Raw genomic sequence first — 24,941 nt, forward strand, 5'->3', positions numbered from 1 at the left:
GTATATAGCCAAAGGAAATGAGAGAGGATATCAAAGACATATCCATGCTCCCATGTTCATTGCGGCGTTATCCACAAGAGCCAAGATATGGCAGCAACCCAAGTGTCCGTTAATGGATGAATGGATGCAATGGCATCTTACTCAGGCATGAGAAAAGGAAATCCCGTGAGGTGGGGCAACATGGATGGACCTTGAGGACACTGTGCTAAGTGAAATACGCCAGGCAGAGAAGGACAAATAGTGCATGGTATCACTTAGACTGTATATGAGAAAAAGAGTTAAACTAATACAGACAGTAAAAAAGTGATTTCCAGTGGTTGGAGAAATAGGAGAGGTTGGTGAAAAGGTACAAACTTAAAGCTAATGCAGGCCTGTGTGTGTGCACGCTATGTCACTTCAGTTGTGCCTGACTCTTCACAACCCCATGGACCATAGCCCACCGTGTTCCTCCTGGGATTCTCCAGGCAAGAATACTGGAGTGGGTTGCTGTGCCCTCCTCCAGGGGATCTTCTAGACCCAGGGATCCAACCCACCCACGTCCCTTACATCTCGTGCTTTGGCAGGCAGGTTCTTTACCACTAGCGTCACCCGGGGAGCCCCCAACTTAAAGCTAGTAGATGAATAAAGTCTGAGAATCTGATGTGTGACATATCATATGTAATGCTGAATTGTATAAATGAAATCTGCTTAGAGAGTAAAACTTATATGTTCTCATCAAATACATATTTCACATGTAAGTGAAAACATGTAGCATTTGTCTTTCTCTGACTTATTTTTGCTAAGTGGAATACCCTCCAGGTCCATCTACATTATTGCATATGACAAAATTTTCATTCTTTTTTATGACTGAGTAGTATTTGTATATATACCACATCATCTTTATCCACTTATGTGTGATGTGCACTTAAGTTGCTTCTATATCTCGGCTATTGTAAGAAAGTATGTACATTTTTGAGAACAAAGTGAGCTTCCTGTTTGAACATCACTGAGCTGAGATTCCTCAGTCCCTGCAAACTTCTTCTCCCTCACGTAATTGGTTATCTAGATGCAAAGCAAAGGGGTGAAAGGGGAGACGTGACAGAGAACTAAGAACCATGAGATGTGGGGAAAGTGAGCCGAGGGCAACAGGGACTGTGAGGAAATGGCGGTTTACATGAGCATATCCCTCTGGGAGAAAGAGGATTTTAATTTAGAGAGGAAAGCACAGCTAAATGACTTGCGATAACAGGGTTAACTGAGAGAAGCAATGTAATGCTAGTGGGACAGACCACTGACAGGAAACGGATGGCTGGGGTGGTGGTGTTCTCAAGCAGGGCCATGGTGATGAAGGAGGACACGGCCACCAGAAAGTGCCCTGGTAGGAAGGAGGCCTGTTCTCTGACGGCTGGGAGGAGGCCAGCGGATGCCTTGTAGCAGGAGGTGAGGCTGGAGGGGCTGGGCTCCTCACCAAGCCGGGTTCCCTTCTCTTTTGTGTAGATTATACTATAAAGTGGTCCATGGATGGCTTCTCATCTGGCACCTGCCCCCATTCCTACCTGGGGACCGGCGAGTTTCTTACCCTGCGGGTAGGCAGTTCCGGAGCGTTGTTTGAGACCAGTGGGGAAGCCCAGGTAACTGGCTCTCAGGAAGCATGGTGCCTGAGGATGAGTTGATAATTGAACCAGATCACTGTCGTTTTTCCAAGTTAAGCCAGCTTGGTATCCAGAATCTTCCTGTCATTACTCAACAGCTGCCACTAGGTGGCACCAGACCACTGTGAGGTCTGGAATTCCTGGCCTCCTTATGATAACTCAGTTGGTAAAGAACCTGTTTACGTATATGTACCATAGCTTTCTTATCCATTCGTCTGCTGATGGGCATCTAGGTTGTTTCCATGTCCTGGCTATTATAAACAGTGCTGTGATGAACATTGGGGTGCACGTGTCTCTTTCAGTTCTGGTTTCCTCGGTGTGTATGCCCAGGAGCGGGATTGCTGGGTCATATGGCAGTTCTATTTCCAGTTTTTTAAGGAATCTCCACACTGTTCTATAGTGGCTGTACTAGTTTGCATTCCCACCAACAGTGTAAGAGGGTTCCCTTTTCTCCACACCCTCTCCAGCATTTATTGTTTGTAGACTTTTGGATAGCAGCCATTCTGACTGGCGTGTAATGGAACCTCATTGTGGTTTTGATTTGCATTTCTCTGATAATGAGTGATGTTGAGCATCTTTTCATGTGTTTGTTAGCCATCTGTATGTCTTCTTTGGAGAAATGTCTGTTTAGTTCTTTGTCCCATTTTTTGATTGGGTTATTTATTTTTCTGGAATTGAGCTGCAGAAGTGCTTGTATATTTTTGAGATTAATCCTTTGTCTGTTGCTTTGTTTGCTATTATTTTCTCCCATTTCTTCTGAAAGCTGTCTTTTCACCTTGCTTATAGTTTCCTTTGTTGTGTAAAAGCTTTTAAGTTTAATTAGGTCCTATTTGTTTATTCTTGCTTTTATTTCCAATATTCTGGGAGGTGGGTCATAGAGGATCCTGCTGTGATTTATGTCAGAGAGTGTTTTGCCTATGTTCTCCTCTAGGAGTTTTATAGTTTCTGGTCTTACATTGAGATCTTTAATCCATTTTGAGTTTATTTTTGTTATGGTGTTAGAAAGTGTTCTAGTTTCATTCTTTTACAAATGGTTGACCAGTTAAGAAAGCTGTGGTACATATACACAATGGAATACTACTCAGTCATTAAAAATAATACATTTGAATCAGCTCTAATGAGGTGGATGAAACTGGAGCCCATTATACAGAGTGAAGTAAGCCAGAAAGATAAACACCAATACAGTATACTAACGCATATATATGGAATTTAGAAAGATGGTAATGATAACCCTATATGCAAGATAGAAAAAGAGACAAAGCTGTATAGAACAGACTTTTGGACTCTATGGGAGGAGGTGAGGGTGGGATGATCTGAGAGAACAGCATTGAAACATGTATATTATCAAGTGTGAAACAGATCGCCAGTCCAGGTTGGATGCATGAGACAAGTGCTCGGGGCTGGTGCACTGGGATGACCCAGAGGGATGGGATGGGGAGGGAGGTGGGAGGGGGGTTCAGGATGGGGAACACATGTAAATCCATGGCTGATTCATGTAAATGTATGGAAAAAAACACTACAATGTTGTAAAGTAATTGGCCTCCAACTAATAAAAATAAATTAAAAAAAAAAAAAAGAAAGAAACCGTTTGCAACGCTGGAGAACCTGGTTCGATTCCTGGATCGGGAAGATCTGCTGGAGAAGGGATGGACTACCCACTTCAGTATTCTTGGGCCTCCCTTGTGGCTTAGTTGGTAAAGAATCCGCCAGCAATTCAGGAGACCTGGGTTTGATCCCTGGGTTGGGAAGATCCCCTGGAGAAGGGAAAGTCTTACCCACTCCAGTATCCTGGCCTGGAGAATTCCATGGACTATACAGTCCATGGGGTCACAAAGAGTCAGACACAACTGAGCAACTTTCACTTCACTTCCCTTCCCATTGTGCAAGCTCACCCCAGCCGTTGATTTAACCTTGCAACCCTGTGACCTCGTATGTTACAGAATTGAAATCTTAAGACTTCATCATGTATCACTCTGTAGTAGGTTGAATTGTGAAGAGTGTGGTGATACTTCCATCTTATTGATGACAAAGTGGAGTTTCAGAAAGGTTAGTTAAGTAGCTGGGCCAAGGTAACTAAATTACTAAGTGACGAGTTGGGATGCTGATGCTTTAGATGGGATTTATCCAAGAGTCCTGGGAATTCCTATGTCCAGCTCTGGCAATCACTCCTATCACATGAGAGGAGCAGCAGGAAAATTGGATGTAAGGTGCATTACTTTATTAAAAGCTAGACCTGCGTCTAAGAGCTCCCAAGAAAGAGCTCTGATACTAGCTGGTTTGGAGCATGCAATAGACCTAGGCAGAGTCCGTGCATCTAACTTGCCATTCTGTTCAATAGCGGTTGTTGTTCAGTTGCTAAGTCCTGTCCGACTCTGCGACTCCACGGACTGCAGCACACCAGGCTCCCCTGTCCATCACTATCTCCCAGAGTTTGCTCAAATGCATGTCCGTTGAGTCAGTAGTGGTAGTTCTTGCTAACTGCTTGCACACTATTAGTTCTTTCCTTTTCATTGCCGACGTATGATCAGGCATATCAATATTAACTAAAAATAAACTACGTTTACCATCTTTCTTTCAGGTTAGAGTGTCCCGTGAAACACAGGAAGAAGACATTGGGTGGGAAAATCCCCTAGAAAGCCTTTGTTTCCTTTTCTTCTGTCTGGGCCTGAACTTGGGTGTTCTGGTTGGAGCGCCAGCAGGAGGGAAAGGCCAAGAGAATCTCAACCCTGCAGTTTTACAAGTTCTTGAAACCCACCAGCAACTACTCTGCTCCAGAGGGAGCAGAGAAAGTGAGAAAGGTCATTGCTTTCTGTCTTTGAGTCACGATGCTTGGGCCTCTCTGACCGGAAGCCGAACGCAGTGGGTCACCGATGACTTGCCTGTGAGAAGGGCTCTGAGCCCATTTGCCCATCTGAGCACGCGAAGCCAGGAAGTGGACTGAGGGAAGGGCGGCTTGTCTAGCTAGCCTCTAGGTTCACTCATGAAGAGGCAGAAAACAGGAAGCAAGAGAGAAAACGAAACGGAGCCTCTGCTCCCTGCATATAAAGCAGCGGTTCCTAGTATTTTTGGCACCAGGGACTGGTTTCGTGGAAGATGGCTTTTCCATGGATGGGGTGGAGGGACAGTTTCCGGATGATCCAAGTGCATTACACTCATTGTGTTCTTTCATTGTGCTTCTTTCTCAAAGAAGCATTGTCAATCAATGCTGTCATTGATCTGACGGGGAGCCAGAGCTCAGGCGGTAATGAGAAGAATGGGGAGCAGCTGGACGTAAAGATGAAGCCTTGCCTGTCCACCTGCCGCTCACCTCCTGCTGGGCAGCCAAGTTCCTAGCAGGCCACTGATCCGTGGCCTGGGGGTTAGGGACCCCTGATTCAAAGCGTGTTCTGTCCACTTTGAACTGACAGAGGGAGGAGGGCAGAGAGGTAGCCGGGGAGACGAATTTAAAGATGGTCTCACTCAGCTCTTATTTCTGTTTCTCGATCTTTCAACGTTGCTCCTGCTACCGACTGATCCTGCTACAGATTCTCTGGGTGTTCCATTCAGAACAAGAACGTGAGTGGTCTGGTGCTCGCATAGCAGGCGGAGTCTGGAGATGCCAGTCAGCTGGAGGACTGGCTCTCCTGGGTTCGTGCCCAGCCCAGGTTCAAGCAGCACAGGGGCCAGCACAGAACCCAGGGTCATACTTAGGTCACTTTCCCCAGCAGGGACCTCAGGGTAGGGTTCCTCTAGAAGGTGCTCGGACCCCTCCTTGAGCTTTGCCTTGTCCACTAATGTGAATGATGCAAGAGGAGGTTCTAAGTAAACACTGGTAGAACTGTGAGACCTTGGCTGACCATCCGTCCTGTTCTGTTTCGCTCTAGTGGAAATAGGAAGAGAACATGGAGCAGCAGTGTTCGAGCAGACACTGTGAGTGTTCACGGTCCAGCAGGGACGGGGGGACATGGTGTGACCCGGTGATTTCCAGAGAGCGGAACAGAGAGGGAGTTTGTGGGAGAGAGGAGGAGCCAGGGAAGAGGGTACCAGGGACAGCCAGAGCCTGAGCGTGGCTGAGAGACATTGTCAGTGCCTTGAAGACATTCCCTCCGGCATTCTCTTCACAGTTTCTCCTGGGTGGGGACCTGGGCGAAGCAGATTTACCAGGGGCTCATCACAGAGGGAAATTTCTGTAGGCTTAGTGTTCAGGGTCTAAAAAAATTCACCCATGCCATTATTTATATGGCCATATTTTTCATAATTCCGAAATATTGATTCAGATTGCTGATTCTTCTCCAAGGACCTTTTAAAAACTTTTATTTATTTTTGGCTGTGCTGGGTCTTCGTTGCTGGGTGCAGGCTTTCTCTAGTTGTGACAAGTGGGGGCTACTCCCTAGTTGTGGCCTGTAGACTGTGGTGGCTTCTGTTATGCAGAGCACAGGTTCTAGAGCTTACAGGCTTCAAGTTGCAGCACATGGGCTCGGTAGTTGCAGCTTGGGGGCTCTAGAGAGCAGGCTCAGTAGTTAGGCACATGGGCTTTGTTGCCCTGAGGCATGTGGAATCTTCCCCAAACAGGAATTAAGCCCATGTCCCCTGCATTGGTAGATGGATTCTTAACTACTGGACCAGCAGGGAAATTCTCCAAGGACTTTTGACTAAAGTCAGTTTCCCGAGGTGTGTACCTCTCAGTGGATCACCACATAGCCCTAGGTTACATGTATCCTGAACTAAAAAAGACACTTCTATGGGGAGGCCAAATAATTCAGAGGCATCTTGTGAGGATTTGAAGGGCACACAATTGCAAGTGGTTGTAGAAGCCAACAAAGTACTGACAATATTCTCCTGGTAGATTGAACTGGTGTGGTTAGAGATTTTTGGTGAAGGTATTTACACTGGACAAAGGGAGACCAGTCTGAAAAGCAGGGCCAGCAGGACTTGTTGGATTGCTGGGTATAGAAACTCATAGAGCGTGGCTTCAGGAAAGGATGATGATGGTGATGGTGGTGATGGTGATGATGGTGTTGATGGTGATAATGGTGATGGTGATGGTGGTGATGATGGTGTTGGTGGTGATGGTGGGGGTATGATGATGGTGGTGTTAATGATGATGGTGATGGTGGCGGTGATGATGGTGGGGGTATGATGATGGTGGTGGTGGTGGTGGTGGTGATGGAGGTGATGGTTAGTCGTAGAAGCAGTGGTAGTAATATAGAAGTAGTATTTTGGTGAAGAAGCAGGAGAATCACATGAAATTCTGTTGTGCGTTGTTCTTCACAGAATAGGGAAAATACTGGCAGCTTGTCTCTACTTTTTCTTCTTTGGGGTTGAATAATCTCTTACTTCTGCAACTTTCTATGTGTCTATTCTATTCTCTTTTGGGCAAAACAGGTATTCTCAATAAAACTTTAATTTCTGCCTCTCAGTAACATGTGAGTATGATTCAGACTCTAGGTCTCAAATCCTAATTTCTGGGAGAGAGCGCCCCATAGGAAAACGTTGGATCATCTGTCCAGTGCTGGTCCAGTCAGCCGGGACCAGTGAGTCAGGGCTGTGTTGGGATCCCTTACAGGAGCTTGTCGGTGTGAGGAGGGACATGGAGGAAATGGTAGAAATCTCTAGGACAAGATTTGAACTGAAGAGACGTAGCTGTCTATGAGGGGAGGATGGTAGAATTTGATAACAGAAGGGATCTGAGGTTTCCTCTTTGGGACACGTGGTGGAGAGTGAACTTTGAATTTGTTGAATGAATGAACAAATATTTAATCTGAAAAAGCAATTTCTGGATTTACTGCCTTCAGACTCTGTGAACATTGGATTACTAGATTAAAAGTAAGTTAGCACAGGTTCAACCTGGGCCACTCTTTGAATGACCTTTAGCAAGTCATTTTCCTTAATTTGTTTCCTCATTATACATGGGGTTTAAAAATAATCCTGCCTTATCTCTCTGTGGTGATCGGAAAGATAATACAGATTAAAGTGCTCTGAAAACTGCAAGATGTTATTCAAATATAAAGTTTTATTATGAACATGTGAATACTAAGTAATATCCCTAATAACTCTCTCCTTGGACTCCTGCTGGTATTTGCACATGTTCCTGTCCATGGGGGTGAGAGGTAGAAGAGGATGAAAGGCCGTGTAAAACTGCTGAATAATAGGTATTTCACAAGAGGAGGAAATGCTGTAATGCCCAGTTTGCTTTATTTTCACCTTCCTTTGAGCATTTCTGGGTGGGCAAATTACTTTTACTCTAAGCAACTTCTTCATTGCCAAATAGCCTCTGATGTGAAGAGCTTTTTTTGGGAGCAAAAGAAGGATAACCAAATTGGTTGCAATAAAAAGAGGCATGCAAGAATACTGGAGTGGGTAGCCATTCCCTTCTGCAGGGGATCTTCCCAAACCAGGGATCAAACCCACGTCTCCTGCATTGCAGGTGGATTTTTTTTTACCATCTGAGCCACCAGGGAAGCCCTAAAAAGAGGTATGATTTATACAATTTTGTAGGCTATGGAGACTGTGAGAGATGCTTTGTGACATGAAGGTGTGGAGATGGCATGTGCTTGTGTAGGGGGGTGGGGGAGAGATGGGGGAAGAGGGAGCGTTAAGGAACCCTGGAGGACACAGTCATGGGCTCACTGGTGTCTCTCCCTTAGCCTGTGGTTCAGAGTGGGGGGGGGGCACTGATGCTCTGCACTTGTCTGTCGGTGGTCCATGGAGGGAAGAGACCACTTCCTCCAGCCCGCACTAGTGAGGCTGTTTCTGGGGGTGGATGAACTGAAGGAAGAGTTGTTAACAGAATTTAAGCTAATGGTTCCACTTGCTGGGTTTTCTTTGACTTTGAGAAAAGACAGTTGGGGAGGGACTGGGGAAACCGCGACCCTGGATATCAGGTTACCTACTATCTCAGCTTAGGCTCAAAGTAATATATGTCATGCCTATTATTACCTCCAATTCACAGAGAGGGCAATTGACCTTCAGAACATTGGAATGACTGCCCGAGGTCTGTGGCACATAGAAGAGAATCCAATAGTCAAACCGTGGCTTGTTTGATTCCAAACTGCGTGCTCTTTCTATGACACCAGCTGAAGACTTAACATGGAAACAGTGTCCAGAGATGGTTTAACTTGATTTCAGTGTTACATCCATCTGTTTCAAGTTAATTGGCTTATTTATGGATACTTTCAGGGTCATCTAACCCACCCACAGTCCACTGAAGGTAAAATCCAGATAGATGAGTATCTTAGTTTTTATCAGGATTTTATTCTGAGAAGGGAGACTCCTTGTCGTGTTCAATGCTTGGAAAACACACTGGGTGGTCATCTATCCCTTCTCTGCTCAGAGGTCAGTCCAGGTTCCTCGCTTGGGTCGGGCTTTGATGGAGACTCTGAGGGACCTCAGCCAGCAGGGACTTGAAGGGAGGTAGCTGTTCTCTGAGCATTTTGGGGTATGCTCACCTATAAAACAGAACACCCGTGTTGAATGTACTGTGACTTTAGCTGTTCAGAAATGGGGAACCACCAATGTTAAGTTGAGCATTTAGAGAAAATGTCAGACCAAGTGGATTTTAAGCTTAGCTTTGCAAGAGGAGAGGGATTTTCCAGAAGACAGAGGACAAGAGGGTGTAGATCCAGCCCCGGAGGAGGGCTGCCCTCAGGCAATGATGCAGAAGCAGCCATGAGCTAAGTTTAATGGCGCCTAATGAAAAAATACTGGATTAGTGGAATCAAAGTGACGAAGAGGGCCTTAAAGAGAGAGAGAAGAGTTTGAGATTCATCCTGAAGAATAGACCATGCCTGTCTTTTTTGGACTCTGAAGTTTGGAAAAGGTTGCATGGTCTTCTTGCTCAATATTGACTGTGATCCACCAGCTCTTTGGTCTTCTGGGAATGCCCATGGAGGATCTCATGGTAGCAGAGTTGCATACTTTTGGGCCACTCCAGTGGACATGCGGCTTACACAGGTCCCAGCGTTCCCTGTGAACATGACTTGTTCTGTTTGGAGGTGTGGGAAGAAGCAATATTCTCAGTAAAGACTCACAGAGACAGATAATCCTGCACATTGAATCCTAGGCAGAGAAATCCCAGGCTCAGAAATCTATTTTATGTTAATGACAGCCTGGGCAGTGTCTTGTCTGCAGTGGGTCCCTATTGCTGGTGGGAGTCTCCTTGCTAACAGAATCTCCGTGACGCGGTGGCTCTAGTGTACTTTTACAATATCGTCCCCGACTTTCCCACAACTGTCTTCCCCTGTCTTTTTGCTAAAGTTTCTAAAGCAGGTCTCGTTCTTCTAACCTCTGTGCCTTGTTGATTCCTTAGCCCCCAGTCTCCTTCCATCTCTCCTTCCCTCCCCACTCCCATCCATCTTGGCCTTTGGTTTCTTTCCTGTCCCTCCCGGCTGGGGTTGTTCTTTTCCCAGTGGCATTTTTCAGTGCTCTCTTGTCTTTTGTAGCAGAGCCAATTAACTTCTTACCTGCTCCTGGCTGTGAGGTTATGGAGGCATCACTCACTTTTGTATTTCAGTGCAGGCTTGACGAGACGGCCTGCGTCTGCTCGCTGGTTTGACTTCCTGTTGGTTACACAACCTGTGGGCAGTTGCTCTTCGTGCCTCAGGTTTCCCCACTTTAAAACTGGGTAATAGGCCCTTCCTAGGTGATTCAGTGGTTAAGAGTCTGCGCTTCCACTGCAGGGGGCGTGGGCTTGATTCCTGGTTGGGGAACCAAGATCCTGTATACTGTGTGGCTTGGCCAAAAAAAAAAAAGATAAAATAAAACTGGGGTGATAACAGCCACTGCCTCATAGTGAAGTTATGAGGAGAAATTGAAATCTTGCCTGTGAATCATTTAGTGTAATGTATGGGTCATAATAAATGTTCCCAAAATGTTGTTGTCATTACTATTCTGATAGAGCCTCAGTTATAACACACATATAATAACTACGTGTGATTGCAGCCATGAAATTAAAAGATGTTTGCTCCTTGGAAGGAAAGCTATGACAAACGTAAACAGTGTATTAAAAGGCAGAGACATCACTGTGTGGACAAAGGTCCATGTAGTCAAACCATGATTTTTCCAGTAGTCATGTATGGATGTGAGAGTTGAACCATAAAGAAGGCTGAACACTGAAGAACTGATGCCTTCAAATTGAGGTGCTGAAGACTCTTGAGAGTCCCTTAGACAGCAAAGAGATCAAACCAGTCAATCCTAAAGGAAATCAACCCTGAATATTCATTGGAAGGACTGAAGCTGAAGCTCCAACATTTCAGCCACCTGATGCCTAGGGCTTACTCATTGGAAAAGACCCTATGCTGGGAAAGATTGAGGGCGGGAGAAGAGGGCAACAGAGGATGAGATGGTTGGATAGAATTACCAACTCAATGAACATGAGTTTGCACAAATTCTGAGACAGTGAAGGACAGGGAAGCCTGGTGTGCTGTAGTCCATGGGGTCACAAAGAGTTGGCCACGACTTAGCAACTGAACAAAAACTTCAATCAAAATCCTGAAACCAGAGCCTATTGTACAGAGTGAAGTAAGTCAGGAAGAAAAACACCAATACAGTATATTAACTCATATATATAGAATTTAGAAAGATGGTAATGATGATCCTATATGCGAGACAGCAAAAGAGACACAGATGTAAAGAACAGACTTTTGGACTCTGTGGGAGAAGGCGAGGGTGGGATGATTTGAGAGAATAGCACTGAAACGTGTATATTAGCATATGTGAAAGAGATCGCCAGTCCAGGTTCGATGAATGAGACAGGATGCTCAGGGTCAGTGCACTGGGATGACCCTGCAGGATGGGATGGGGAAGGAGGTGGGAGGGGGGTTCAGGATGGGGGACACATGTACGTCCATGGCTGATTCATGTAAATGTATGGTAAAAACCACTACAATATTGTAAAGTAATTAGCCTCCAATTACAATAAATAAATAAATAAGAATCCTGATTGAGGAGAGAAGGAGATATTGGCATATTTGAAGGCACATGCAGTTGGGAGTCCAGGTTCTGGGCTCTGGTCACAGCTGTGACAGATGCATAGTGATCATAATAATTGTACCTGACACCGCTGATTGCATAACACCAAGTCTTTTACTTATGTTACAGGGTTTAATCTTTATTATTTGATTGGGTGTGGGTGTGTGCATGCTCCGTGTGTCTGATTCTTTGTGACCCCATGGGCTGTAGCCTGCCAGGCTCCTCTGTCCATGGAATTTTCCAGGCAAGAATGACCAGAGTGGGTTGCCATTTCCTCCTCCAGGGGATCTTCCGGACCCCAGGATCGAACCCTCATCTCTTATGTCTCCTGCATTGGCAGGCGGATTCTTTACCACTAGTGCCCCTTTTATCTTCATTTAGGTTAAGGAAACTGAGGTTCACTTGGCTGTACTTTCCCAGCCAGTAAACACACCTGGGCTTTGAATTCAGATCAGTCTCCTCACTTGTAAAATGAGGGAGCTCTGTGTGATGATATCTAACGTTCTTTAGAGTTAATACTAAACAGACCACGTGGGCTCTGATGCAGAGTTGACAAGCATCCAGCTGGCAGTTCAGACCCTTGCTGCTCTTGGGCCTTTGTGAATACCGATGAGATAATGTCAGCAAAAGACTGCAGTACCCAGCAGGCCTCCATGCACCTTAGTTTTCCTTTCCTTCCTCTTCTAGTTCTAATTTCTCTAACTGTGTGGTGCCAAACAAACACAGTAGATGGGGGATTTCCAGTATCTGGTCTGCAGGTTTTACTGGCTCCCATCATTTCCACTGGTTGATGAAATGAGAAAAATGACAAGAGAGTAAACTTTAAAATGATAAATTCATTCCATTTTTAATAGTCTGTGTTCACAATGAAATAATGATAATAGATATTGACTTTTGTCTAGTTTTTCTAGGTGATACACACCTAGATTTATAAATTTAGGTCCCTTCGCCTGAATTTTTCCTGAATTTTCTCTTATCCGGAAAAGCAAATGACCAGGTATTAATCATAGTTGAGCTGAGTTTTTAAAATGGCCTGTCATTAAAAAAAAAAAAAAAAGGTTAAAAAATTTTTCCATTAGGTCACAGATTGAGACTTTTATAAATTTGAAATAAAAATAAATGTCCAGGAGAATTAAATTAAAAACCATATATATATATATATACACAAACACAAGCTCCATTTTTTATTATTAGGTTTAGGAGACAGAAATTTCTCTGACAAGTGGTAATAAAAGTTTGTAAATACCTATCCTCAGTTTTAATACTTATTTCCCTGGGGCTGGCAATAACGGGTTCATGGATCACTGGCATCACTGGGGCTTCTCTGGTGGCTCAGACGGTAAAGAATCTACCTGAAATACAGGAGATCCGAGTCTGATCCCTGCGTCAAGAAGATCCCCTTTGGCTACCCACTCCAGTATTCTTGCCTGGAAAATTACATGGGCAAAGGAGCCTAGCAGGCTCCATGGGGTCGCAAAGAGTTGGACACGACTGAGTGACTGATACTTTCACTTCACTTTATTGGAGTAAAGTTGATTTACACTGTTGTTGTGTTAGTTTCTGCTGTAGAACAAAGTGAATCAGTTATACATATATCCACCCTTTTTTAGATTCTATTCCCATATAAGTCATTACAAGCTATTGAGTAGAGTTCCCTCTGCTATACAGTAAGCCCTTATTAGTTACTAATTTCACGTATGGTAGTGTGTGTATGTCAGCCCCAATCTGCCTATTTATGAGCCTGGTAACAGAGCAAGACTGACTCAAAATGTAGATGACAAAATAATGTATCTTATCTGTCCTACTTTGAGGGAGGGTCTGCCTAGCAATAGAGTTCTTAACCTGGGATTCATGCATTTAGTTCAGAAAGTAGGTGAATTGGAAGGGGAAAATACTTTTTTCTTTGCTGAAATGCTGACATTTAATCTGTCAAAGTATAAAGTCAGGCCATGAATCACCGTCGTGTGAGCAGTATCGAAGACTTTGGTTCCAAGAGAGGTCACGGTTACTTTTATATCATATATCGAAGATAATTGCAAAATACTGTCTACACTGTTTTGAAACTGCAGTAGCTGCTAGGTTTCTTAGTTAATATATCCTTAAAGAAGCACTTTGACTGTGTGGATCACAGCAAACTGGAAAATTCTTAAAGAGATGGGAATACCAGACCACCTGACCTGTCTCTTAAGAAATCTGTATGCAGGTCAAGAAGCAACAGTTAGAACTGGACATGAAACAACAGACTGGTTCCAAATTGGGAAAGGAGTACGTCAACACTGCATACTGTCACCCTGCTGATTTAACTTATATGCAGAGTACATCATGAGAAACATTGGGCTGGATGAAGCCCAAGCTAGAATCAAGATTGCCGGGAGAAATATCAATAAACTCAGATATGCAGATGACACCACCCTTATGGCAGAAAGTGAAGAAGTAAAGAGCCTCTTGATGAGAGTGAAAGAGGAGAGTGAAAAAGTTGACTTAAAGCTCGACATTCAGAAAACTAAGATCATGGCATCTGGTCCCATCACTTCAATGCAAATAGATGGGGAAACAATGGAAACAGTGGCAGACTTTATTTTTTTAGGCTACAAAATCACAGCAGATGGTGACTGCAACCATGAAATTAAAAGACACTTGCTTCTTGGAAGAAAAGCTATGACCAACCTACACAGCATATTAAAAAGCAGAGACATTACCAACAAAGGTCTGTCTAGTCAAGGCTATGGTTTTTCTAGCAGTCATGTATGGATGTGAGAGTTGGACTATAAAGAAAGCTGAGTGCTGAAGAATTGAGGCTCTTTTTTTTTTTGACATTTTATTTTTTTTATTTTTCATTTATTTTTATTAGTTGGAGGCTAATTACTTTACAATATTGTAGTGGTTTTTGTCATACATTGACTACTCTGGTGTTGGAGAAGACTCTTGAGAGTCCCTTGGACTGCAAAGAGATCCAACCAGTCCATCCTAAAGGAGATCAGTCCTGGGTGTTCATTGGAAGGACTGATGCTGAAGCTGAAACTCCAATAATTTGGCCACCTGATGCTAAGAACTGACTCATTGGAAAAGACCCTGATGTTGGGAAAGATTGGAGGCAGGAGACGGGGACAACAGAGGATGAGATGGTTGGATGGAATTACCGATTTAATGAACATGAATTTGAGCAAGCTCCAGGAGTTGGTGATGGACAGGGAAGCCTGGCGTGCTGCAGTCTATGGGGTGGTAAAGAGTCGGACATGACTGAGTGACTGAACTAAAAAAGAACATACATTATTATACTGCAATTTAAGAAGTATTTTAGTAACTGTAACTCAATGAAATTGGTTTCTTTTGTATCCTTATTTTATACTTCTGTATTTTGTCTCATGCATTTAAAAAATGTAATACTTGGAGAAGGAAATGGCAACCCACTCCAGTATTCTTGCCCAGGAAATCCTATGGACAGAGGAGCCTGGAGAGCTACAGTCCTTGGGGTTGCAAAGAGTCAGACACGACTGAGGGACTAAACAACAACCACCTCAGCCCCTGCATCTGTACAATGAGGACAGCAGTAATCTCCATCTCATAAAGATACTGTGTGGATAGTGTGTGAAGAAAAAAACTTGTTACAGAGAACCTACTGTATAGCTTAGGGAACTCCACTCAATGCTCTGTGGTGACCCAAATGGGAAGGAAATCCAAAAAAGAGGGAATATGTGTGTACGTGTAGCTGATTCGTTTTGCTGTATCGCAGAGATCAACACAACGTTGTAAAACAACAATTACACTCCAATAAAAACTGATCAAAAACAAAACAACAAAAAAATAAAAGATGTAATCCTAAGAGCAGTCCAGAGGAAGCATAAGATGGCCAAAGGGTTTCTTTAGCCCACATACACATGCGCACATATATACAGCTTTAAAGAGAGGCAGGAAAAGAAGAGAACTATTTTGTAAACATTTTCAGAACCATTTCCTTCAAACACTGATCAGCGAATGAGATTGGGGTCCCTGGGAGAGAGGGAGCTCTTCTGGGCTACCCAGATCGTTTTGTTGTTCTTGTTCTTTGCCATCTGCACTTTGAGTCGGTCTTGCTCTGCTACCAGGCTCGAGGAGCGTCACGGCTGCAGAGACATTCTGTGTCCCTGGGTTCAGGGTGGTCGCTTCTTGCCCCAAGGTCTTAAAGGATGTTCGCCTCAGAGAAAGATCTTGATTACTAATTAACCAGCAAATCTGAGCCTGAGAAAGAGCTGGGCGGTGATTTGCATTTGAACTCCATTAACATCAGCACAGTAACCGGTTACCAGGGCTGTGGCTGCTTTCTCTGGACTGCGCTCTGCACGGATTACCAGCCCATCCTTCAGGGAGAGGACGCAGCCTCGGGGTGATGAGGTATGTTCCTAAACTGTGTGCTCACCGATGGCTACAGATGCGCATGTACAAGTGTGTGTGGACTTGTGCTCATCTCCTTCAATCAGATGCTCTTGTTAACTGGTTAAACCCAAAGATAAGCATCAATAACAAAGCACAAAATTATACAAACACATATTTAACAAAATTCAACTGTTTTTCCTTGAGACATGTGTGTGTGTCTGTGGTGATGATTGATTTAATATTCAAGGTGAATGCTGATTCTTAAGAGCAGGTGGGGGAAGTGAGGGGAAGGAGTTAGAATCTGGGAGTTAGATGAGGGCAATTTGGGATGTTCCTTGTAAAAGGACATGGAGCTGGGAATGAGAAGTGGTGTTTCGAGAATCCATCACAGTCAGCAACTTGAGAAATCTGTTTCTCTCCCTGTGAGTTTGGTGCCTTTGCTGATCAAAGAAAGAATTGTTATGGGGAAGAGTCTAAATGGGTGTGTGTGTGTGTATGTGTGTGAAGTATTGGGGTGTGTACTTGCTTTGGTATGTCATGGGGAGTGTGAGAGATTTCCTGTGGGGTCTGGAAGAAAGAAATGAAGGGAAAGACTCGACGTCTGGACTGACAGTCCCATGTCAAAATGAAACGCATGCCTAGGGGAGTGGAAAGGTGATGGATCGTTGCTCGCCCCTCTCTGACAGAACAAAGTAAGAGAGAGTCCTGTCTTCACTGGTTGTTGAGAGTCTAGCTGGACACAGTGGGCATTCCTTTTCCGATGAGCCACAGAGGTGAGAAGGAAGAGTTGCAATTGGGGAAACAGAAGGGAGACCACGATCAATCCCGTAGGTCTCACTAGAAATGGCTTCCATGGGTTCCCAATAGAGGGTCTGAATGGTGGCTTTCCTCCACGGAAGGGGTGATCTGAACCTCTAAACTGTCTATGGCTCTTTATCACGGTGTGGAGCCATGTGTATGCATGGCGGGCAGGCAGGAGGAAGAGAGAGGGGTCTTTGTTTTGCTGCACTGGGAAGGACCAAATGATGGGGGGGCCCCTTCTGCTCTGTAACCCCAACTGAGCATAGCATGTCACTGTTTCACTCACACTTCCACAGATGCCAATGATTTTTAGCATCAGGCAACCCTTACAAATGAATTTTGATGGGCTAATACCATTACTTTATATGTAAACTGCTCCCTGAGCATGGAATGCTAAGGGCCAGATGGCCCTAGAAGAAGAGATTTTCCATCTGAAAATTTCCCAAACTGCCAAATGTGATGGAGAAAATAGGCCTTTGCACGCCCTGCTGCTGGGTGACAGGAGGGTCATAGCTGTCTTCTAGAGATGATCCATTTGGGGTTCGGATGAGGAAAATGAGACCCCGAGGGGTTCAGCAGTTTTTCCAATGTCACACAGCTAAGTTAGGTCAAGCTTTTAGATCTTTGCACTTTGGATGTGACAAGACTTGGGAGAAAAAGACGGTTAGCTCCCTTTTTCCTTCCCATTCTCTAAATATCCAGATGACAATGTATCAAGCCAATAAATTTTGCCCAGGAGTTTTGAGGAATAGCTTTGACTCACTGGGGTCCTCTTTGCAAATTATTCTCAATCTCTGTAAAACAAACCCTCTCTTTTCCACAAGAGCTCTTGCCTTGTGTTGTCAAAGAATTTTTAAAAGACTTAAATTGCCATATGCCAATCAGCTGCCAGCTATACATAAAAAAATGAAGATTAATTATCTAGTTTTTCGAGTGAATTTAGATAGCCATCTCAAGTGTGGGCCCCACCTGACTTATCTATCTACTTTGCCTAAATGATTAGAGCAGTACCAGGAGAATGAGCTGTAGCAATTATTCATATAACTGTTTTAATTCAAGAGGGAAAAAATGACCACGGAGTCCACATGATTTATGTACAGCAATAACTTTCAGCTTTTCCATGAGACTTTCCCTAATTAAAATAGCAACCATCACCCCCATGCCCCCCATTCCTCATCCTCCCCCACCCAAGCTTTATTTTTTCTCCAGAGCACTTATCAAAGTCTAGCCTACCATACAGTCTCAGCTTAGAGGATAGTTGTGAGGACAAGATGAAATAATGCATGTTATGCACTTCACCCCGTGCCACACACGTTCTAAGCACTTGGTTAATGACCAAGATACTATCTGATAGAAGCACAATCTCACCAAAAGCTTTCTCTGGAGTGCACCATGGACATTATGGCATGGAATAACAGAGTAGTGGTTACAACTTCTGGCTGTGAGGTACAAAGGGCTGGTATTCAAACTGTGACTTTGCCCCTTATCATCTGTGTGAAGTCAGGCAGGTTAAATGACCATGCTGAAGCTCTATTTCCTCATCTGAAAGTGAAGATGGTGGCAATAACTCACTGAGGGTTGTTAGGAAGATCACGTGCAACAAATTATGTAATCTTCTTAGCACTTCTTAGCAACATTATATCAATTGTTGGTAGTGATTTTTATCATTGTAATTGCACAGTTTTTGCTTGTCACATGAAATAGAATATCCAAAGATTGACGACAGTCTGCTAAGTAAGTTTTTTCTTTTAACAATTTTTCTCTTAAAAGCAGTTAAATCTATTTAAATTGCTTCCTTATTCTATTTGCCTCCTGTCATTTTTCTTTCTTAAACTTTTTTAAAAATTTATTTTTAGTTGGAGGATAATTGCTTTACAATTGAGTTGGTTTCTGCTGAACAGCCACGTGGATCAGCCATAAGTATACATGTTTGTCATTTTTCTTGATCTTAGTTTTTTCTGATTCATATTTCCAATTTAGGACATGGTAAGGTTTCACCACTGAGATCCTTATAATTTGGGAAGTAAGGTCAACCAGATGATGCTGATGAGGGATTTTTTTTCCTTTAAAGCTAAGGAAATATGTCTCTCCTATAGCTAGAAACTTATTAATCTTTGTTCCATAGAGCAGGTAACCATATTTAAATATATAATGCAAAAGGACTTTTTGATGAGAGTCAAACAGATTTTTTTAAAATGTAAATGATATTTTTCCAAAAGTCATATTTGCTCATGTATATTAATTATCTATTGTTGCATAACAAATTGCCCCAAATGTAATGGCTTGAAGCAATAAACATTTATTATCTCACAATTCCTGTGGGTTTGGAATACTTAACTTTGTTGATTGCATCTCCATGCAGCCCAACATGTCTCTCCATCCTTATATTTCCTGTAAATTATTAGACCTGAAGTTCTGACAGATACAGATTTGTTTTCTGTAGCATGGATGGTGCTTACATGGGAACAGCATCTTCCAGCAGGACATACATAAAATCTAGCAGATTCTTTTTTTGCTTTAACTGTTCACAGCCATCGGGGAGCATTTCTTCACTCCACTATTTCATTAGGAGTTGTGATGCAGTGACACTGTAATTTTATCATTCTTTGCTTACTTAGTAAATGAAATATTCCTATAGAAATAAATTTTCCCTCATCCATCATTCGGTTTATAAAGGAACAGTTTGTAGAGGAAAGGTAGGATAAACATTTGACTTTTTATTTACTGGTTTTCAAACTAAGGAGTTTTTCTCCTAGAATCCTCCAAAGGGGATCAATGAGATTTTTTAGTCCAAAATCTTTATGAACTCATAGATTTAAATACATTTCATCCATATTAGTCCATTGATGGCATTATTATTATTAATGCTCATATTGTCCCACTTTACCCAGTGAGAGTCTCTCCTGGTACTTTTTGGTAGCTCCCTGCTTGCTGGTTTAACATGATAACCTAAGCTCCTTTTGTACATTTCCTGCCCCAGGCTCAAATTAAACATCTCTAAGGAGTTCTTAGAGATGTTTCCTTTACGTGGGAAATAGTATTCAGAATAGTATTGGACTTCCCCGGTGGCTCAGTGGTAAAGAGTCTGCCTGCCAATGCAAGAGACTCGGGTTTGATCCCTGGGTCAGGAAGGTTTCCCTGAAGAGTGAAATGGCAACCCACTCCAGTATTCTTGCCTGAAGAATCCCATGGACAGAGGAGCCTGGCGGGCTACAGTCCATGGGGTCGCAAAGAGTTAGACATGACTGTGTGACTAACACTTACTTTAGAGTGAGATTAGCCAATTGATACTTTTAAAATCTATTAATAGTTGATGAGTACCCGGGCCTTTGTTATTTTACTCATTCCTCTTGTATATACATTTGAGCTTTTCCATTAAAAAAACTTCGCTGCCTATATGTGAAAGAAAACTCAAATCTAAAATTGTTTTCTCTTTCTTTGTAGATGGCAAGGAAGAAGCTGAAAAAGTTCACTACTTTGGAGCTTATGCTCAGTGTTCTTCTGCTTGTGGTGTTTATCATCACTATTCCTATCTTCGTGCTTTCAGCCAGAGATTCCCTGGAATCACAGGGTAACAAGGAAGTCTGGGCTTATCCCTCCATATGTTGCTCTTTTCAAAGCAGAAATCTCATAAATGGCAGGGAAGTAATGGTTTCATGTTCACTGGTGTGAGCCTGTATGTGTAGTGTATGTGTGTGTTGGGGATCACCTGACTCAAACCGTGACAGCGCAGTTCTGTTCTGTTCAGTTCAGTTCAGTTCAGTCACTCAGTTGTGTCTGACTCCCTGCGACCCCATGGACTGCAGCACGCCAGGCCTCCCTGTCCATCACCAACTCCCAGAGCCTGCTCAAACTCATGTCCATTGAGTCAGTGATACCATCCAACCATCTCATCCTCTGTCATCCCCTTCTCTTCCCACCTTCAATCTTTCCCAGCATCAGGGTCTTTTCCAGAGTCAGCTCTTAGCATGAGGTGGCCAAATTATTGGAGTTTCAGCTTCAGCATCAGTCCTTCCAATGAACACCCAGGACTGATCTCCTTTAGGATGGACTGGTTGGATCTCCTTGTAGTCCAAGGGACTCTCAAGGGTCTTTTCCAACACCATAGTTCAAAAACATCAGTTCTTCAGCGTTCAGCTTTCTTTATGGTCCAGCTCTCACATCCATAGATGACTATGACTACTGGAAAAACCACAGCCTTGACTAGACGGACCTTTGTCAGCAAAATAATGTGACAGCACAACAGGTATACACTGTAGGCCTAGCTCTGACACTTTTATTCCCCAGTTTAGCATAGTACAGGATTCCACAACTGGCACTTGAAATATATTGGCCAAATTTCATTGAATAATTATATGTTTTCACAATAATAATTAATAATACCCTTATATGAAACTCCAATACTTTGGCCACCTGATGCAAAGAACTGACTCATGGGAAAAGACCCTGAAGCTGGGAAAGATTGAAGGCAGGAGTAGAAGGGGACAACAGAGGATAAGATGATTGGACGGCATCACCGACTCGATGGAATTTGAGCAAGCTCCAGGAGCTGGTGATGGACAGGGAAGCCCGGTGTGCTGCAGTCCATGGGGTCGCAAAGAGTCAGACATGACTGAGCGACTAAACTGATATAAAACGTAGTCAAATAAGTATACAATCAAGTAAAGCATATTAGGCCCAAGTTTGTTCTTTAAAAAAATAACAGCTAATAGAGTTGTTTATTAAAAGTTAATTGAACTGTATTATTTTCAAAGCAGGGCTAGATTGTGCTGAGTTATCCATGATTTTGTATCTGGGCTTCATCTAAGAGCAGCTTCCTAGTTGGGGCAGGCAACGAGGGCCAGTGTGTAGCCAGAGGAAAAACTGTTCCCTCCTTCCCTTATTCTTAGCCATGCCATTTCTGCTTTTGTGGGAAGCTAGATTAAATAATCTCAAAAGTTGTTCAGTTCTTAAAATTCTCTGATCCTGAAGATGAAACTAAAGCCTGCATGCAGAAACTGGCACAAATAAGAAGTTCTTGTAATCCACCAATTTTGGGGTATTTTGTTTGCTTTTTTTTTGAAAGTTTTTTGTTTGTTTGCTTCTGATGTGGGTCATTTTTAGTCTTTATTGAATTTGTTACAATATTGCTTCTGTTTTATGTTTGGTTTTTGACCTTGAGGCATGTGGGTGGGATCTTATCTTAGCTCCTCAATTAGGGATCAAGCCTGTACTCCCTGCATTGGAAAATGAAGTCTTTAAACCACTGGACCACCAGGGAAATCCCAATCTACCACTTTGAATAGGAAACCCTAGAAGAAACCTTATTAAATGCCTCATTGTTTTGTCCTAATATTGTTATGAGCTTATTGTAGAGAGCCCTAAAGAAATCTTTGATGAGCTTGCAATCTAATGGTGGAATCCAACTCCTTGCTCTTGTATGCACTCGGGGAAGGCCTTGCTGGTAGAAGGAGATGGTGCAGGTATGCATACATGCTAAGTTGCTTCAGTTGTGTCCGACTCTTTGCAACCCTATGGACTGTAGCCTGCCAGGCTTCTCTGTCCATAGGATTTCCCAGGCAAGAATACTGGAGTGGGTTGTCATGCTCTTCTCCAGGTACAGGTATATATAGGGTTAAATGCAGTCAGCAAGAACAAAATGAAGCTTTATAAGGTGAATATGTACATTTCAAAGTCACAGAGTGAAGCCCAGTCAGTAGTGACATCCATATAATTGGAGGTGTTGAGAGCTATGGGGGTATCAAATGCCTGTGATGTTAATTCTGTCTGATGGTCTTATGTTTGTTTTTGGGATAATCCTAGATACTGGGGCGACAGTTAGCCCAGATCCTGGGACAAGTACCACTCCTGGTTCTGCCGAGTGCCCAGTGGTAAATGACTCGGAACGGATAAACTGCATCCCTGACCAATCACCAACAAAGGTTTGAGTTATGGATCTGGTTTGCATTTAAGAGTTTATGCAATTGGATAAAGTGTTTTTTGTTTGTTTATTTGTAGCCTCTAGAATTGTTTGCATTGCAGTTATTGCTGACTCAGAAAAAGTAATTCTGTATTCAGGTTTAAATGACAGTGCAGCTTTAGGAAAAGAACTAGAAAATTCCCTCGGGTTGCTGGATTCAGCACATAAAAGTATAGGCTGCCCAGTCAAATTTAACTTCAGATAAACAATGAATTTTGTTTTAGTATATGTTCTGAGTAAGACTGGGGACTTACTCATACTAAAAATGTATTTGTCTTTTATCTGGTAACACTGCTTGGTTACTAGTTCTCTCTGACTCTTTCTTCTCTCCTCTGTCTGTCTCTCTTTTTTCCTTACACATTTCCAATAGGTTTTCTAGGATACAATAAAAAGTCAGCCACAGGCACAAAATAGTATTTCAAATAAGGACAAAATTTCCAGAGCCTTCCTTTGTGGCTCAGCTGGTAAAGAATCCACCTGTGATGTGGGACACCTGGGTTCGATCCCTGGATTGGGAAGATCCCCTGGAGAAGGGAATGGCTACCCACTCCAGTATCCTGGCCTGGAGAATTCCAAGGTCCATGAGGTTGCAAAGAGTCAGACACAACTGAGCGACTTTCACTTTCCAGAGCCAAGTTTTGAAGGAAGAGGTAATAAATACCAGATTAAAGATAGTACAGACATCTGGACATTTACTGTAGGGCAATGTTTCTTGATCATCAGCTGAAATCCAGCAGGATATTAGGAGTATAAAGTGCATTGGACACACCATATCAGTCACATTTCATGTTGGGAGTGAATAAACACAAAATGCAGGCTTCTGAGTGAAGTCCACTGACATGTAATGGCAGGTTTGTACCAGGCACAGAGAGGATGCTTGCCGCCTGTAAGTCTTGGGCATGTAGCACCCTCACATTTACCTCTGTGCTGTCCTATTGTTTGTGGGCTGGAAAAATCTGTGATGTTCTTGAGAGATACTATTTTAGTTTGTCTAAAGGTCCTAATACCAAAAGGCATTGTATTTCTATGTTTTTCTCTCATACACCTGGAGGCTAGAAGTCCAAGATCAAGATGTTGTTAGGGCTGGTTCCTTTTAAAAAAAAAAAAATTATTTATTTATTTTTGGCTGTTCTGGGTCTTTGTTGCTATGCTCGGGCTTTCTCTAGTTGTGGCGGGGGGTGGGGCTACTCTAGTTGTTGCGTGTGGGCTTTTCATTGTGGTGGCTTCTCTTGTTGCAGAGCATGAGCTCTAGGGTGTGGGCTTCACTAGTTGTGGCACACAGGCTCAGTTGCCCTGTGGCATGTGGGCCCTTCCTGGACCTGGGATCGAACCTGTGTCCCCTGCATTGGCAGGCAGATTCTTAACTACTGGACTATCAGGGATGTCTAGGATTGGTTCCTTTTGAGAGCTCTTTAGAAGAATCTGTTCCATGCATTTGTCCTAACTTCTGGTGATGCCACAGTGCTTGGTGTTTCTTGGCTTGAAGCTACATCACTCCATTCTCTGCCTCTATCTTCACATGGCATTCTCCGTGTGTGTATGTGTGTCTCTGTTCAAATTACTGTAGTTAGGACTTCTCCTACTTCTCTGTGATTTGACAGAACTAGTCAGGAAGCTCAGAGGCTACATTGAAGGCAAGAGAGAGCTCCAACATGGTTGTTTTTGTTGTTGAGTTGCTAAGTCATGTCCAACTCTCTGCGATCCCATGGAGTACAGCACACCAGCCTCCCCTGTCCTTTCCTTCACTATCTCCCAGAGTTTGCTCAAGTTCACGAGCATTGAGTCAGTGATACCATCCAGCCATCTGGTCCTCTGTTGGCCCTTCTCCTCCTGCCTGCCAAACTCAGAAGGAATCCCAATTAGACCAGTTCATCTCACCAAGACTCTTGCACCCTTCATCTGGCATCTTATCCTGAGCAAAATGAATGTAACGCACTCATGGATTAGTGAAGAGAGATGCCTGCTTGGAGTAGGAAGAAATGAATCTGAGCAAAAAAAGGTGGATTCAGATTTTGGAAGACCTTGGATTTGGAGTAGAGAAGTTTGTTTTTTTTTATGTGGCACATAGCATCTAGGAGAAGCCGCTGAGGGCTGAATGAAATCATATAATCAGAAACTAAGAAAAGAGAGAATAAAAGATGTAGAAATAAAGGAAAAAGAAGATAGAAGAGAGAAAGGAAAAAAAAGGCACTTCAGTCTGGGGCCAAATGTCAAAAAGTTTAGTGTTTTAGATGATAGATTCAATAGGT

At 43.2% G+C, this 24,941-nt stretch overlaps 1 protein-coding gene across 3 annotated transcripts in view; it reads left to right on the plus strand.

Annotated features, from left to right (window-relative positions):
• The first annotated feature begins 5,510 nt into the window (after nucleotides 1-5,510).
• MGAM (maltase-glucoamylase) overlaps nucleotides 5,511-24,941 on the plus strand; it is a 199,588-nt gene continuing 180,157 nt past the window's right edge. Inside the window, exons 1-3 of one of the 3 annotated variants that reach the window (XM_043463909.1) lie at nucleotides 5,511-5,540; nucleotides 20,178-20,304; nucleotides 22,536-22,654. In XM_043463909.1, the coding sequence (XP_043319844.1) occupies nucleotides 20,178-20,304; nucleotides 22,536-22,654 (246 nt within the window). In that variant the 5' untranslated portion in view covers nucleotides 5,511-5,540. Of the gene's footprint in view, nucleotides 5,541-7,823; nucleotides 8,086-20,177; nucleotides 20,305-22,535; nucleotides 22,655-24,941 lie in introns of those variants that run through there. The other 2 variants (XM_043463910.1, XM_043463908.1) reach the window with 2 other exon arrangements.

The sequence above is a fragment of the Cervus canadensis genome, chromosome 3 (genome assembly GCF_019320065.1).
Source record: "Cervus canadensis isolate Bull #8, Minnesota chromosome 3, ASM1932006v1, whole genome shotgun sequence".
Taxonomy (NCBI): Eukaryota; Metazoa; Chordata; class Mammalia; order Artiodactyla; family Cervidae; genus Cervus; species Cervus canadensis.